The sequence below is a fragment of the Plodia interpunctella genome, chromosome 20 (genome assembly GCF_027563975.2).
Source record: "Plodia interpunctella isolate USDA-ARS_2022_Savannah chromosome 20, ilPloInte3.2, whole genome shotgun sequence".
Taxonomy (NCBI): domain Eukaryota; kingdom Metazoa; phylum Arthropoda; class Insecta; order Lepidoptera; family Pyralidae; genus Plodia; species Plodia interpunctella.
In genome coordinates, this window is record NC_071313.1 from 7959479 (window position 1) to 7975130 (window position 15652).

At 40.1% G+C, this 15652-nt stretch overlaps 3 protein-coding genes across 4 annotated transcripts in view; all 3 read right to left on the bottom strand.

The window, feature by feature from the left end:
* ldd (lipid droplet defective) overlaps positions 1 to 15652 on the bottom strand; it is an 81630-nt gene that overhangs the window by 10165 nt on the left and 55813 nt on the right. For both annotated transcript variants that reach the window (XM_053760465.2, XM_053760466.2), the window contains exons 46-58: positions 14399 to 14600; positions 13283 to 13480; positions 12181 to 12342; positions 11592 to 11703; positions 10650 to 10897; positions 9652 to 9794; positions 8303 to 8456; positions 7512 to 7655; positions 7243 to 7345; positions 6333 to 6481; positions 5603 to 5806; positions 4949 to 5129; positions 4725 to 4837 (exon numbers count right to left, since the gene is read on the bottom strand). In XM_053760465.2, the coding sequence (XP_053616440.1) occupies positions 4725 to 4837; positions 4949 to 5129; positions 5603 to 5806; positions 6333 to 6481; positions 7243 to 7345; positions 7512 to 7655; positions 8303 to 8456; positions 9652 to 9794; positions 10650 to 10897; positions 11592 to 11703; positions 12181 to 12342; positions 13283 to 13480; positions 14399 to 14600 (2113 nt within the window). The remainder of the gene's footprint in view (positions 1 to 4724; positions 4838 to 4948; positions 5130 to 5602; positions 5807 to 6332; positions 6482 to 7242; positions 7346 to 7511; positions 7656 to 8302; positions 8457 to 9651; positions 9795 to 10649; positions 10898 to 11591; positions 11704 to 12180; positions 12343 to 13282; positions 13481 to 14398; positions 14601 to 15652) is intronic.
* LOC128678723 (uncharacterized) lies at positions 231 to 3086 on the bottom strand. The gene has a single exon (XM_053760470.2). The coding sequence runs from the start codon at positions 3084 to 3086 to the stop codon at positions 300 to 302; it is 2787 nt and encodes a 928-aa protein (XP_053616445.1). The 3' UTR covers positions 231 to 299.
* On the bottom strand, positions 3079 to 4311 carry LOC128678725 (uncharacterized). The gene has a single exon (XM_053760472.1). It carries the CDS (start codon positions 4294 to 4296, stop codon positions 3079 to 3081), a length of 1218 nt encoding a protein of 405 aa, XP_053616447.1. The 5' UTR covers positions 4297 to 4311.

Consider the following 15652-nt stretch of genomic DNA (forward strand, 5'->3'; position numbering starts at 1 on the left):
TGACGCAACGACAACCACACCGCAATGTGATGGTGAGAAGTGCAAACCCGCACTAAACCCACTGGTTTGCATTTCACTTCTCACTATCGAGTCGATTCGAAGTGAGACGCAGCGAACCAATCATCAAGATGCAGGTAGCGTCTCACTGCAAATTGACTCAAGCATAAACTCTTGTTATTGTTATAATAATAAATAAATAAAAATCTTTATTTCGAGCATCCAGGACTCATATAAAAAAAATGTTAGTAGTATACAAAGAAGCTTCTAATCTAGTGTTAGTAACAAATGTATGTGGCAGCCTAATTTTTATTCACTACATGCAAATCGCAGCAGTGGTTGATGTAGGGACAGTCTAGCCGGCTCGCTATCATGGCCAGGATGCTGTTGGAGCTGGCTCGGACGCGGCGCACCAGGCTGGCGCCGCGTTTCCGCATCGTCGCGTAGAAGCAGTCGACCCGCGCCGCGGCAAACATGCCTGATGCGCTACAAAACCGAGGCAGCCGCAACAACACCCTGAACGCGTTGTTATATTGGATGCGAAAAGCGTCGTACGATTTTTTTGTAAAATGGGCCCACAGAGTACTCGTATAAAATGATGTGCAAAATGCTCTGAACAGAGTTTTTTTGACATCTTCCGAGCATTTCGAAAACTTGTGGGCGATCATATTTGCTCTAACCGACAACGCTCTTCGCTCCCTATCTATATCGGCATCGTCCTTGAGGTCAGGAGCCAAGATATGTCCAAGATATTTAAATTTTTCTACTCTGTTCAGAGGAACACCATACAGGGAAATAGTAGGTATGGACAAATCTTTACTCCTAGCTCCAAAAACCATGACCTCACTTTTCCGGATGTTATATTTAAGGCCGTGCGAAGTAGCATATGCTTCACAGATGGACAGGAGTTTCCTCAGCCCGCAGACCGACGCGCTCAGCAGGGCCATGTCGTCTGCGTAACTGATGTTATTGACGCACACGCCGTCCACGTGACAGCCGACATGCTCTCTGCTGAGCGCCTCGATCAGCGCGTTCACATACAAATTGAATAGCGACGGAGAGCTTAGCCCGCCCTGTCTTACACCACATTCCATCTTATATGGTTCAGATAAAGTGCAATTCCATTTAACATTGTTGATTTGATTTCCGTACCAAAATTTGAATAGATTAATAAGTTCATTAGGGGCCTTTATGTCCTCCAGTTTTTGCCAAAGGAGATCATAGGAAACCAAATCAAATGCACTGGACAAATCAAGGAAACAAGCGTAAACGGCTGTTTTTCGACGCAGGTAATATGAGACAGTATGCTTAAGGCTCAGTATTGCACTATCGGTTGACAGCTGGGGTCGAAACCCAAACTGATTGTCATGCAACTTTAGGTATTTATTAAGCTGAGCATTAAGCAGGCCGTCCAGTACCTTAGCCGTTATAGTCGCCAGCGATATAGGCCTATAGTTTGTCCTATCCGCCAGATCACCCGTCTTGTTTTTTACAATTGGTATTACAATAGTTCGCATGAGGTCACAGGGCAAATACGAATGACTTATACAAAGCGACAACAGCATTGACAGCAATCTACATATGTGGGAACCAGCATGCTGAAGATGCTCAATGCTGAGTCCATCATGACCTGGCGACTTTCCACGCGTCATAGCCCGTAACACATTGTTTACATCCTTTGCGCTAAACTGCATATTTACTTTGCCACCGATGGACACAGCACTGCGCTCATTTTGCGATGGGCCCAGCGACGATGTTAATTGAAAGGATTCCCTGAAAAGGTCTGCAATCTCTTTCGGGTCGCTCACCCCACCTACACTAATTGGTTGCCCCGGCTGCGGTGTCAGTTTTTTGGTTTCCTTCCAAAAAGAGCCAAAGTCTTTTTTACTATGATGAGTAGCAAGCTTCTCCATTTTTATTAAATCCTGATGGTTTTGACACCACTTAAGACGCGATTTAAAAATTTTTCGACTTTCACACATATCATGATAAATTTTTCCTGATTCGGGTTTCCCTTGGAGTAACCAAATCTGAAACCGCAGCCTGGCTTCCTCGTGAGACGGCTTAACATGCTTATTCCATCCTAATACAGACTGCTGTTTATTATTTTTACGCTGATAACAACGACTTACAACGGCCGCCTCACTAAGAGAGCGTACTATATGATTATACAATGTATCAATGGCCTGCCGATGGTTATGGTTATCGCAATAACAACCCGCGCATTTTCTAAATAAATCTGGGAAATCAATCAATTTAAGTCTTTCGTTGCATTCACTCTGGTACAATATTTTTTCGTCATCAGTTCTATGCCCCCATAATACCTTATTTGTCCCAGTTTGTGATGTTTTTAGTTTTTTGCTGATTATGTTAAGTTTACATTGTACTATTAATGGGTAATGATCTGACCATAACACATCATACTTAACATAAACGTCTGTGACAGAGTCACGGGCTGCGTCCGTGACTAAACAATGATCAAGCCAACGTTTTGAGCCGTTGGCCTCACTCACAAACGTATACGTGCCTGAGTGCAGGCCTAACTTATCAATGTCTATACAAGTCCACTGTTGATCAGTACAAAAATTTAAAAGTTCATAATAAAATAACTCATTTGGATGGGCATTAAAGTCACCCAGGATGTAAACACAATCCACACCGTACTCATCTACAATCGCACTCACCGTACCCATACAATCCGTGAACTCCGGCAAGTTTTCCTTCGAGTCGGTAGGCATGTACACACACACTACGATTATAGGCCGATCACTTGTTATTATCTTAATAGCGCACACTCGCGAATTATCGCACGGTAACACTGATACATTGTCGAACACGCTGCTCCTCCACAGCAAGGCCACCCCTCCGTAGGGCCGCCCTCGCAGCATTCCAGCTGATATATCCACCGCCGACTTCCCCGTGTACCCGAAGTTAGGGTCAATACTGCTAAGATATGAAATATCATTCGGCAACAACCACGTCTCCTGAAGCGCCACTATATCTGATTTGGAACATAAATCTTTAATACACTTGATTGACCTTTTAACATTTTTACAGTTGAATGTTGTCATTGTAAAACCTTTATCCATTATTGACATTTATTTTAGGGCCGACAGTCGTCTTACTACTGGCAATGAAAGGACTTTTGTAATGAACAAAGCGCCGAAAAATAATTCCTCGAGGCCATAATTTGTCATCCAAAAATAATGATAGCTTATTTTGCGGCACCATAAACTTATAGGCCAGGTGGTGGTTATGTTTCTTGATTGAGATCTTCTCGAGAGAAACCCTTTCTTGTGTTTTCTTATGAATATAATCAGTGATGTCTGCCTCGGTTGTATCATTATGTATGTTACTGATGAAAATAGGCATAAACTTTTCAGCCGCCTTGAATTTGTCATCATCACATGCTTGTCCAGTCCTTCCCGAGAAGCGCATTTTCTGTTTATTTTTGCGATTCACAACCGGTTGCCAACCGACCTCCGCATCTTTAATCTCAGTATCGCTTGGCAAAATAGTATCGATCAGCTGTTCGGAGCGCATACAATTTACTTGTTGAGAGGCCTCCGCATGAGTCATCAAACCGGTCTCAGCGTTTTGCATAGGCACTTCGTTGCAATGCTCGATTATCGTTAACGACGATTCTTTATTAACGCGGTCTTTACTACCCTCCTTGATACTTCGGTATTGTAGATTATTATTCGATTCACAGTTAGATATGTTAAAATTTTGAGATTCATCCAAGGTTGAATTCTGGAACTGCGATAAACCCATAGGGCCACTGTTTCTACACCAAGCACCGCGCTTTAAATTTACATTGAAACACGAAGTGTCAGGTATAGACTTAGACTTCAGACGGTTAAAATCTTGCTTCAATTCCTCTAAATGGTTTAAAGTCGCATATGTAGTTTTGAAGTTCTCGATCTCCGCTGACATTCGAGTAAGATCTTTGAGCAATTTAGTGCAGTCAAGATGATCAAATGTGATAGGCGGGAGTTTTTCCAATTGTCTAGCAACGAACACTGGTAATATTTCTGGATCTGTAGATTTGAACAACGATATTATGTCCTCCATATCCCGGGATTCCTTCCCTTTTCTTTTCCGTTGTATTTGACGTCGCTCTGCGGGTACTGCACTGAACAACAGTGACTTCGAGTTTTTGATTTCCTCACTCGTAAACGCCGACACACAAATTCTCACTAGCGATTCTTCGTCTATTATCGATATTTTGTTTTGAATATACGATAACATTTCATCGATTACGATACTACAAACATTACACTTTATAATATCCGTCATTTTTTTTTTTTACGTAGCTAGGATAGCTCCGTACAAAGAACACGACCACACGAAAGCGCGCGCGCCTGCGACTGTTATGGTAATCGTATTTGTTTACGAACAAGATCGTTATATTCTCATAGATTACTGGACTGAGACTCTCTCTCGCTCTCTCCCCTTCCTTCTCTCTCTCTCTATATATAAGAAAATGAGCTATCAAGAAAGGGACAACTGCGACTTTCTATCTCTATTTAGCAGCGGAATTATACAACTTGAAAATGAATCTTATTAAATTAAACTTAAGACTGGTTTTTATAGGCGCTTTTTTCTAATGAGTAATCTATAGGTTATATTCTTAGCAAATACAGTTACCATAACAAGAATGTACATGCTTGGGCTGCTGAATGGAAAACGCTGAAGAAGAAGAAGGAAAAGAAGATCAATCTTACCCGAACAGCAATATCAGCACGCAGATGGCAGGAAGGTTACTCTTGGACACGAATACTGGGAAATGGAACGCTTCCATAACTACAGCCGTAATCACCATGTTGATCGCTATTATCTGCGGAAAACATTACGAGCTTGTTTCACAAATTCTTGATAAAATATGCCAGGCCATGGTGTGCTGATCGGTAGACCTTATAAGACATTGAATAAGAAAGAAAATGCTTACAATCATGTCCCAGGTCAACGCCACACCCCAATACATGGCTGGTGTGACTCCACACAAGTAATGCAGTCGTTTTTGCTGCGTGACTCTTGAATTGACCAAATAAATGGCGGATCCAGCGCTGACGAGGCTGTAGGCGATGAGAACCAGGGCTGATATGCCGGCGTCCGCCACGTGTTGGTAGCTGCAAAAATATCCTTACATATTATAGTCCTCTGCCGCGTCTGTCTGTCTCACAGATTCTCATGCGATTTTCACGAATAGATAGTGTGATTCCGGAGGAAGGGTTAGGTGTATAATTTATTATGTTTTTACCCGAGCGAAGCCGGGTTGGGGCGATAGTGTAAGATATTTTGTATTTATATGTTAAGGGCCTTCACCGTTTTCTGATAAATCATATTGTAATCTGACAGATACATTATTTGCTAGATAAATCTGCCTGATATTATTGGACAGTCAGACGTATACATTTGTGAAAAACAATTTGTAACATTATCTGTTCGATATATTCCACACTATTGACCCCAAATAATCCTGTTACAGTTTTATTATAAGTACAGATAGACTATCAGTTACTTTATCAGCTAACAGTAAAACCGATGTCTAATTGGTCTTCACTAAAATAACACGCTAAGAATAAGAATAAAGCTTACTTACACTGTATCCTTTGATATCTGCTCTTTAGATATCTTCATAGGGTGAGAGTACGTGGTGATAGACGCACTGTCACCAGCTATGGTCTTCAACGCTGCCGAGTTGAGTGCGCTGAGGAATGATGGCATAGCATGGTGACCTTTGTTGTTATACCAGGCTATTAGGGCAGTCATGTTGTTTTTGAGGGCTGCGGAGAATCCGCCGTATCTGGAAGGTATAAATTTTCTGGTCAATAACATTTTATCAAGATCTAACTAATACTGTTCCCTAACACATGAAAAATAGCTGGTTGGCCAAAGAGGGTTGGCCACATGCAGGTTATGAAAGCATAGCCATATCTTCAAAATTTAATGATTGATTCTTTACGTTAATATTGAGCTTCGGGACGTCACAGCTCCGAATGTAACTGGGAACACGCGAGGAATTTCGAGAGATCACATACAAAAAATCTACTAATGTTACGTACTTATGATATTTATATTCCAAGTTTTAGTATTCTAAACACACATACTTAGATTTAATGTTTGTAACATATAAAATATATTGGATTATAATCTGTTTAATAATAAATATTTGTTGGTTCTGGGTGTTAGAGTGTCCGTCGACAGATAACGCAGAAATTGTATGAAGTATGTCAGCAACTTGACATCGAAAGCGCAGGTGAAGAATAGTGAAAAAGATAGCTTAGTGTGGGTCAGTATTGTCCAGTTATCCTTCAAAGACATAATCCTACCTTTTTTCCATGTAAAGTTCCTGAGACTTGACAAGCCAATCGTTGGTGACATTCAGATTTGGCAGGATCATCATCTGAGGCCGCGTTATATGCAAGTTTGTGATGTTACATTCTTGACGGGTTTCACCACATTTGCACGTTGGAGTTTCCTAGCAAAACAATAGGTGGGTTTAAAACCTGTTAACGATTATATGTTTAACTAGCGACCCAACCTGGCTTCGCTCGGGTAAAATTAAAATAAATTATACATCTAAATCTTCCTTAGGAATCACTCAATAAACTGTTGATGGAAATCGTACAAAAATCCGTCCGATAGTTTTTGAGTTTATCGCGATGTAACTAGTATTATTAAGATTTCTGCTAAACATTTATATCTAACTTCTAGGTCACGCTCGCTGACTCGGCACATAGTTGCTACACATTGTATGATTTTTTGTTCTAACAAATAATATACATTAATATTCATTAATATTTGTAACGTACAAGTATGAACAGAAAGCCTTCTGTTCATACTTGCATACTTTACCATTATAAATTATTATCTCTGTCATAAGATGTCAAATTTTCTTCGCTAAAATAATAACAGCGCATATTTATTTCTAAAGTAGATTAGTAAAGTAATTAAAATATAAATAAATATATTAGGACAAAATTACACAGATTGAGCTAGCCCCAAAGTAAGTTCGAGACTTGTGTTATGGGATACTAACTCAACGATACTATATTTTATAACAAATACCTATATAGATAAACATCCAAGACCCGGGCCAATCAAAAAAGATCATCTTCCATCATGACCCGATCGGAGCTCGAACACGGGACCTCTCGGTTCAGAGGCAAGCACATTACCACTGCGCCACCGAGGTCGTCAAAAATGTTTTCAAGGCTCGATATACTTGTTAATTAATACCTGATTGGTCCAGTTTTTGGTCTCCTTGTCCAACTTCAAAGTATCCATGACATGCTGGGCGAATGACGGATCCACATTCTTTGAATGCACCGATGGATATGATCTTGACATGAAAATAATGACAAAATTAGCTTAAAAATGTAATTGTGACGCAACGTCAACCACACAGCATTGTGATTGGTTCGCTGCGTCTCACTTCGAATTGATTCGGTAGTGAGTAGTTAAGTGAAATGTAAACACGCACATCGCCCTCTGTTTTAAATACTTACATTAAGAACTCAGTGGTGTTTCCGTAAAGACTCGAGTGTAGTTTCAAAGCTGTTTCATTGTCAACTGGCGGGCGGATGGTGGAGAATGCCATGGCGGTGGTCACGAAGAGAGACGGCAATATGATTAGCAGGAATAGAAGCCACCTGGCGGAAGGAAGAGGAACTTATCAAAATTTTCTTGTACACTATCTTATCTTGTTTCTATTTTCCCATTTTTCTTCCGCGTGTTTACGGGAAGAGATATTTTTTAACTACAATTGGTCTACAATTCAACTTTGGGGCAAAAGTACATTTTTTGTATGTAAGTTTGTTTGTTTGTAACGCGATAACTTTCGAACCGTTGGTCCGTATTTGATGAAATGTAAAAGGTATGTAGAATCTGCCAATAGAATTTTTAAGTTTTTGAAATATTCACAGTTTTGTAAAAAAAAAATATTGTTTTCGTGAGGTCTAAGTGCGCGGCGAACAAATAGTTTTAGAAATACACGTAAGTATTAAATTTGTTAATCATCTAGTCTACCTTCCTACCTTAGTTTCTTATTCATATACACATCCTTGATTCATTCAAAAACTACTGCACGGATTTTCATGCGGTTTTTACCAAGATTGTGTGATTCCTGAGAATGTTATAGGTGTATAACATTCTCAGAAATATATTCTATACTATATCTTTACCTTGTTGGTTTGCAGTAAATAAAAGCTTTCATACAATCTGCGCAATTTTCATTCATTCGCGTTGACATCTATCCGAGTTCGAACTTAGTGTGCAGCCGACATAACACTTTATTCACCTGTTTCGTGTATAATGGATATATCTTGCATGTAACAAAGCCAGAAATTGTCGCCATGGTGTGCCTTTCAATGGCCCATCGCCTTCTACCAGTTGGGCGTTGTCATTCCTGATGCTCGAACTGGAAGCACTCTTGGATGGAGTGTCTTCTGGCACTGGCAAGAAAAAAATATTTTGATTGTCGATTAGGTCATAAATCGCATGCACTAATATTTAGGTACAAGCATTTAATACAGGTCAAATGGATGGATCCTAATTAACCTAATCATAAATCTTCATTTAGCAATCTGCGACCGAACGCGTCTATATCTAGCCAGTATGATAAAACTATATCTAGGTTTAGCCGAAATGATAATGACGACCTCGGTGGCGCAGTGGTAAAGTTCTTGCCACTGAACCGAGAGGTCCCGGGTTCGATCCCCGGTCGGGTCATGATGGAAAATGATCTTTTTCTGATTGGCCCCGGTCTTGGATGTTTATCTATATATGTATTTGTTATAAAATATAGTGTCGTTGAGTTAGTATCCCGTAACACAAGTCTCGAACTAACTTTCGGGCTAGCTCAATTTGTGTGATTTGTCCTAATATTTTGTCCTAATATATTTATATTTATAAAGGCTGAACCTAAATTTAGCCGGACATAAGCACGGCTACACTAAGGTGTAGATACCGTTCGGGGTTTAGCTGTGGTGGTGTAATGGTTAAGATGCCCGCCTGTGGATCGAAAGGTCTCAGGTTCGTATCAAACTCGTGCCATATTATGAGTTTGTATACCAATATGAGTCATTATAATAGTAGTTTGTATTGTCCACCACTCGCTTCCGGTGAAGGAAAACATCATGAGGAAACCTGCACACTGGTGGACAGTTTAGTTCACTAGTGTGTATGCGACTACCTGCCACTAGATGGCGGTAAGCAGTCGTAAAAGTCAGATTCCTTTAGACGACTAAAATTAACGAATAAAATTGGACACCAGTGTTGACACACTCGATATGATGATGATGGTGATGATGAATGATGATATGACTTTTTGATCATTGGGGACCTTAATGCTCAGTCCATATTGAACAACTTTTCGGATGGGAATAACCTCGAAACCCATCCAAAATCATAGGAAAATGTATGGATCATCTGTATAGGTTTATATATAGACTTGATCGTCATGGATATGTGCGACTCCAGCATTTGATCTAGACCGCTGAAGCCGAAGCCGTTAAGGTTAGCTTCAAGATTCAATAGCCGAGGATTCAAATTTTCTGAGAAATCCTTAGTACTTCGGTGAGCGCGGTTAAGATATGCAGGAAACGAAAATACGAAAAGACACCTTGGAGTATGGGTTAATTGACTTACTATATTCAATAGGATGCGGCTGCGAGTCGACTTGGTCGCAGATGTTGAAGAACACTTGTTCCAGACTGCTGCAGTCGAGGCTGTAGCTCTTGAAGCCTAGCGCAGTCTGGGCGCCTTCCAGCACAGCACATAGTTGCAGGAAGCTGGAAGACAAAAAACTACAACTGCTGACAATGATTATGTACAATCTGCCACAGAGAAATCTGACTCCATAAAAGGTGATGTTCAAATCGCGACGGGTCAGATTTCTCTGTGGCAGACTGTACCTAATATCTCTTTTATCAGTTTGACAATAAATGATTTCAGATTTCTGGCAAGAACCATAACTCACTTCTCTCGTCTTCCATGCTGCTCTGGGAGCAAAAACTATATAGAATGTGCTAGCTGTTTCTTCCGCGCAGATTGTTAAAATCAATCAAAGGAAAGGGCTAGAGATTCTTCCTATAGGCGATGGGCTAGCCACTTACTACTATTTAATCTTAATTCTATCAACAAAACCAGTAAGACATGGCTTTCGATTCAAGAATCGAAAGCCATGTCTTACTTGTCCCTTGGGTCTGTCTACCCCGTAATAAATAACAGATAATGAAGTAACCAGAATTCAATTTTCCCACATCCACCCTTGTTGCTATTAAAATGGTCGATTTTACGAAAAAGATCCTATTGGAGCAATAGAGGAACCTCGGACCAAAGTGAGCAGCTGTTCAGTCTTCTCCTCTACAGGCTTTTTCTTCGTATGACCATGGGAGGTTAATGGTTCTAATGTAAGACGGAAACTGCCTGCCGGCTACCTAACATACAAACTTCCTTCCATATTCAACCAAACTGTAGACACAAGTACCCGATCCGATACGACAATGGAACTTTCATAGATAAGTACTTCTTATTCTGGGTAATACCTTCGATAGAGGTGACCCACTCGCTCGTATGCTGTCCAATAAGTAACCTACCACAAAAAATACTTAAGGCGAATTAGCAATAGAGAAACCTGTACTAACTTGTTGTTCAAGCCGTGAGCATCAAAGAATGGCAACGCAATCTCCACCTCCACACCATTCACATCGACCAGCGCGGCATTTTTTATCACATCTCGGACCAAAGTCAACAGCTGTTTAGTCTTCTCCTCGATAGAGACTTCCTCGTCTTCGGAAATGTCTTCTTTCTTGGGGTAGATGACGTTAAGCTTGTACCCCGTTCCGAGGGTGCGTTTGATCTCGATTGGGGAGCCGGTGGTGTGGATTTGACCCTTAAAAGTAATAAAAATATGTGAAGTTTCAAAAAAGTAATGGCCCACGGAAAGCACTATTAAAACTTTCTGTGCATCCGCAAAATGCAAATCTTTTCTTATTATAATATTAGTTGGATATGAAAGTATGGATATGAATAATAGAATAGTTTCAGAAAGAACGAATGCTTTCCGTGAGTCATTGTTACTATTTTTTTGCTTGTGTATCGCTAGTCTGATGGACACAAACACAGAAACGGGGACAACACCAGAACCGCAGACAAATATTGTGATCACAGATACTTATAAATATTTGCCAGAGCTGGGAATCGATTACCCAGGACCTCCAAATCTCCACCTGTGGTCGTGTAATCTTAAAATAAAACGTGATCCAGTTGACATCTCTCCCATCTGAAGATGTTTCGTGTTAGTCTAGCGGCATCCGGTCCTTCCTCAGGAATCACATTATCTATTAAAAAAAAGCCGCATCAAAATCCGTTGCGTAGTTTTAAAAAGCGTAGATGCGCCTTTGTTATAAAATTTTTGATGATATCTACAGGACTTAACCATATACTCACGTATAAACATACATTTGATATTTTTGTCATTCCTTGGGAATGCCTTGTTGGCTATGTGTTTATTAGTCGCCACGGGAGAATATAGAGTGGACCTATCCTAGGGCGGGAGCACAGGCTAGGCGGTGTGAATGTGTTACCTTATGCATTATAACAATTTGATCACTGAGCAGCTCAGCTTCGTCCAAGTGGTGAGTGGTCAGCAATATCGTCCTGTCCTCTTTTAGCTTCACTATCATGGACCAAATGTCGCTGAAAGTCAAATGGAAAAGTGTAAAAATTAGTTACTTATAATAAAAAAAACATACCAAAATACCATATTTATTGAATTTAATTAAATATTACATATTTATTCATTTTTGATTTCGATTTTGACTTCTGATTCTGATTGATATCATATGCCCTAATGTTGCGAAGCGGTGGTGGCGTAATGGTTAAGACGCTCGCCTGAGGATCGAATGGTGCCAGGTTCGAATCCTACTCGTGCCACATGAGTTTGTATACCAATCTGACTCATGTATAGTAGTTTTCATTGACCACCACTTGCTTCCGGTTAAGGAAAACATCGTGAGGAAACCTGCACACTGGTTGATTACCAACTTTGTGTGTGAAATGGAGAAGGCAACGGCAACATCCATTAATAGTGCCAAGAAAATCGTTGTGCGTTTCATTCCACGTAATGACCACGACCTTCAGCCATGAGGAATCTATAAAGGTAACGTTACTAACCGCCTCGCAGCGGGGTCGACCCCAGCCGTGGGTTCGTCCAGCACCACCAGGTGGGGGTTCCCCACGAACGCCAGCCCCACGCACACGCGCCGCCGCGTGCCGCCCGACAGCCGACAGACAGGGGTCGCCGACACTGAACCTAGCGACAGTACTTGCAGCATGCTGGGGACAATATATTATCATTAGCTTTCGCCCGCGACATCCATCGCGTGATTATCCCACGGGATTTTTTTACCGGGATGAAAGGTACCTACTCCAAGGCCTTCTCCGTACTTCAAACTAAATGTATGAAAAATTTCAAATAGATTAGATAAGTAGGCAAAGGGTGAATAGGTAACAAACAAACTTACATTCGCTTTTATTAGTTAGGATTTAAGTAGAGTATTGGTCTAAATACCTAGATTCAGATTCAGATTCATTTATTGCAATGTCACAAGTGGAAATGTTAGGTGTTACATAGATAATAAGTAAGTACAGGTGACGCCCTGCAAGGGCACAGCAAACATTGGGGCAGCTAGATGCCATTTACTTAAATATTATGTCACATACAATACCTATGTCACAGTCAGAGTGATGTTGCGTTATCCCCAAACCCCACATAATAAGTAAATATATGGACAATCATACATGATGTGGTTAGCCCCAAAGTAAGTTCGCGATTTGTCCCGGGTCTACAGTATAGCAGTGTCCGGCAGGATAACCATTAGTACGAGATACGTTGTGGCCTGTACTATATAATACAGTATTTCTACTTACTTTTATTAGAACAGAGAGTGTTTTAGTTAGTAGATTTGCCATCGACACGCAAAGAAGGTAAGTAATTACTAGTTAATAAGTTGGAACATCAGAAACCCTGGTCGTGATGCACAGCTACGTGCAGAGGAGGGGAATACCTATAACATTGCCGTAAATATGTAACTTCACCGAAGTAGTATAGAAGTTTATGTTGCAGTCTCAGAGAACACTACATATAGGTACTCGTATTTACAGAAGTAGTTTGTGGCTTTTGAGAAATACTGTATACTTGAAAATTTTACGTGAAAAAATGCTTTTACTTTAGATAATATACATTATGCGCCTAAAACTTGATGAAAGCAATTACTTATCAATTTCTTGAGCAACCCTGTCCTTAGGTGAATGGGAGTTGAGCATCGCATAGAGTGTGACGTGTTCTCTCGCGGTCATGTACTCGAACAGTACGTCCTTCTGCGGGCACACTCCCAGACGTGTGCCGCTGGGGTGTTCAGACCTGACGGTCACGTGTCCCTTTGTCGGCTTCAGCATACCAGTCAGAATATTGCTGTGGGAATGAAAATATTTGTATTTATATTATATTATTTATATTTATTTACTTATTAAATATTTGTAAAAAGACGTATATGATGTTTTTTAGAACATAAGAACATGAGTCAATTGCCGAATAGACGGAGAGGAGTAGGAAAATTGAAGAAAATATGGAATACTAGCTGCGCCCCAGGGCTTCGCTCCCGTGGGAATTTCGGGATAAAAAGTACCCTATGTGTTATTCCAGGTTATATTCTACCCGTGTACCAAAATTTCATAACAATCGGTCCTGTAGATTTTGCTTGAAAGATTAACAAACATGCACACATACGCACATCCTCACAAACTTTCGCATAATATTAGTAGGATGGTTTGGATGATATGATGTTAACCCGCGCATATCAGACTAATATTACGACAAAAATTTTCGTGACCACATCGCGAGCGCCGTATATACCACAAAAACCACTGTTTGTGTGTTCGCATTCCTTTTTGAAACGTTTTTTTTTTGTGGGTATTTATTTTCGATTCAATATGCATTGTCTTAAACTGAAAGAGTCGCGGAGAAAGGTAAGTGAATAAAGGTATGACAGGAAACAGACAGTTCTGGAAGGATAATACTTGATTCGGCGACCCCATTTTTAAGCCCCGACGCAAAAAGAGGGGTGTTATAAGTTTAACGTGTCTATTTGTGTATCTGTCTGTGGCATCGTAGCTCCCGAACGGATGAACCGATTTTCGTTTAGTTTTTTTTGTTTCATAAATAATTTTATCCCGAGTGTTTCATGATAATCGGTTCAGCCGTTCAAAAGTTGTAGCGAAATGAATATTGAAAGTCTGTGATTTTTTAATTTGTCTAACAAATCAACTTGTTTCTTGTTGACATCAAATCTTATTTTAAATGGGGTACATATAAGTATTACATTAGACTTACATAAGTGTAGTCTTTCCAGCACCATTATGTCCTAACAGCGTCGTGATCTGGCCTTTGTGAAGCTCCACAGAAACGTTGTCCAGCGCAAGCTTCTGGCTTCGAGATCCTTCGTTGTAGATCTTGGTGATGTTGAGGATGCTGACGCCCGCCTTCTCGCCGGACGTCACGCATTGAGTTATGCTGCTGCGTAGGGTTTTTGGACCTGACAGGATGAGGTTGTAATTTATTTAGGTTTTTGTAAAGTCAATATTTAATTTAACGACTTGTATCCTTATAGGCGATGTTATTTTGGTGGATCTCAGAGCGTTTTGACCGCTGTGGCCGCGCAGTCAATACAAAAAATTCAAAATTTTAACAAAGTCAACAATTAGTATTCTAAGTACTATTTATTTATTTATTTATAAAACTTTATTGTTCCAAGTAAAAACATACTTATAAACAAATGGCGAACGCTATAAGCATTCTCTCCCGGCTAACCATTAGGAGAAACAGAGAAAAGTTGTGCGGCGCAAAAATATCTTAAACACAAATAAGTACTACCACATACTAAAATACAATAATAACTACATATATAAAATATAAATATAAATAGCAAAGCATATATACATAAGACTACATATATATCAATATAATATGAATACATACAAACCAAAACAATAAAAATTATGTCCAAGAAATACAAATAAATGCTAAACAGAAAAGAGAAAATCAGGAGGAAAAGGAGTTCAAAAGATGAGCATGAACTTTTTTCTTGAAAGAAAATTTTCTGTTGAGGATGGTAATGTCGGCGAGCAAAGCATTCCAGAGTCGTGAAGATTGGAGGGCGAAGGAATTGGCCATGAAACAGGTCCGGAAAAGGGGGATATAAAGGAGGCGCGAGTTGGAAGAACGAAGTTGCCGTTCATGGGAGTCAGAAAGATATTTGAACCAGCACGATAGTTGTAACTATCTGATTTTAAAATAATTAATCTGTACTGAATGAATTTTATGAATGATTGATTTTGGAAATGATTCCTTCTCCAAGGAATTTGACAGATCATAATGACAGCGTGGCCGCAGCAGTCGAAACGCTCTGAGAAAGTCTCATTTAATGAAATTCTCTTTTAACTCATAAAATGGCGAATTTTTCGCGAAGTAGCGAACTAAAGCTAAATAAGACTTCCTTTTCTAAGATAAGACAGACAGCCTTCTCGCATGGCCGGCAACGTTCCTGTGACAGCTTTATTATTAAAGTTGTTCCTTGACAGCGGCAAT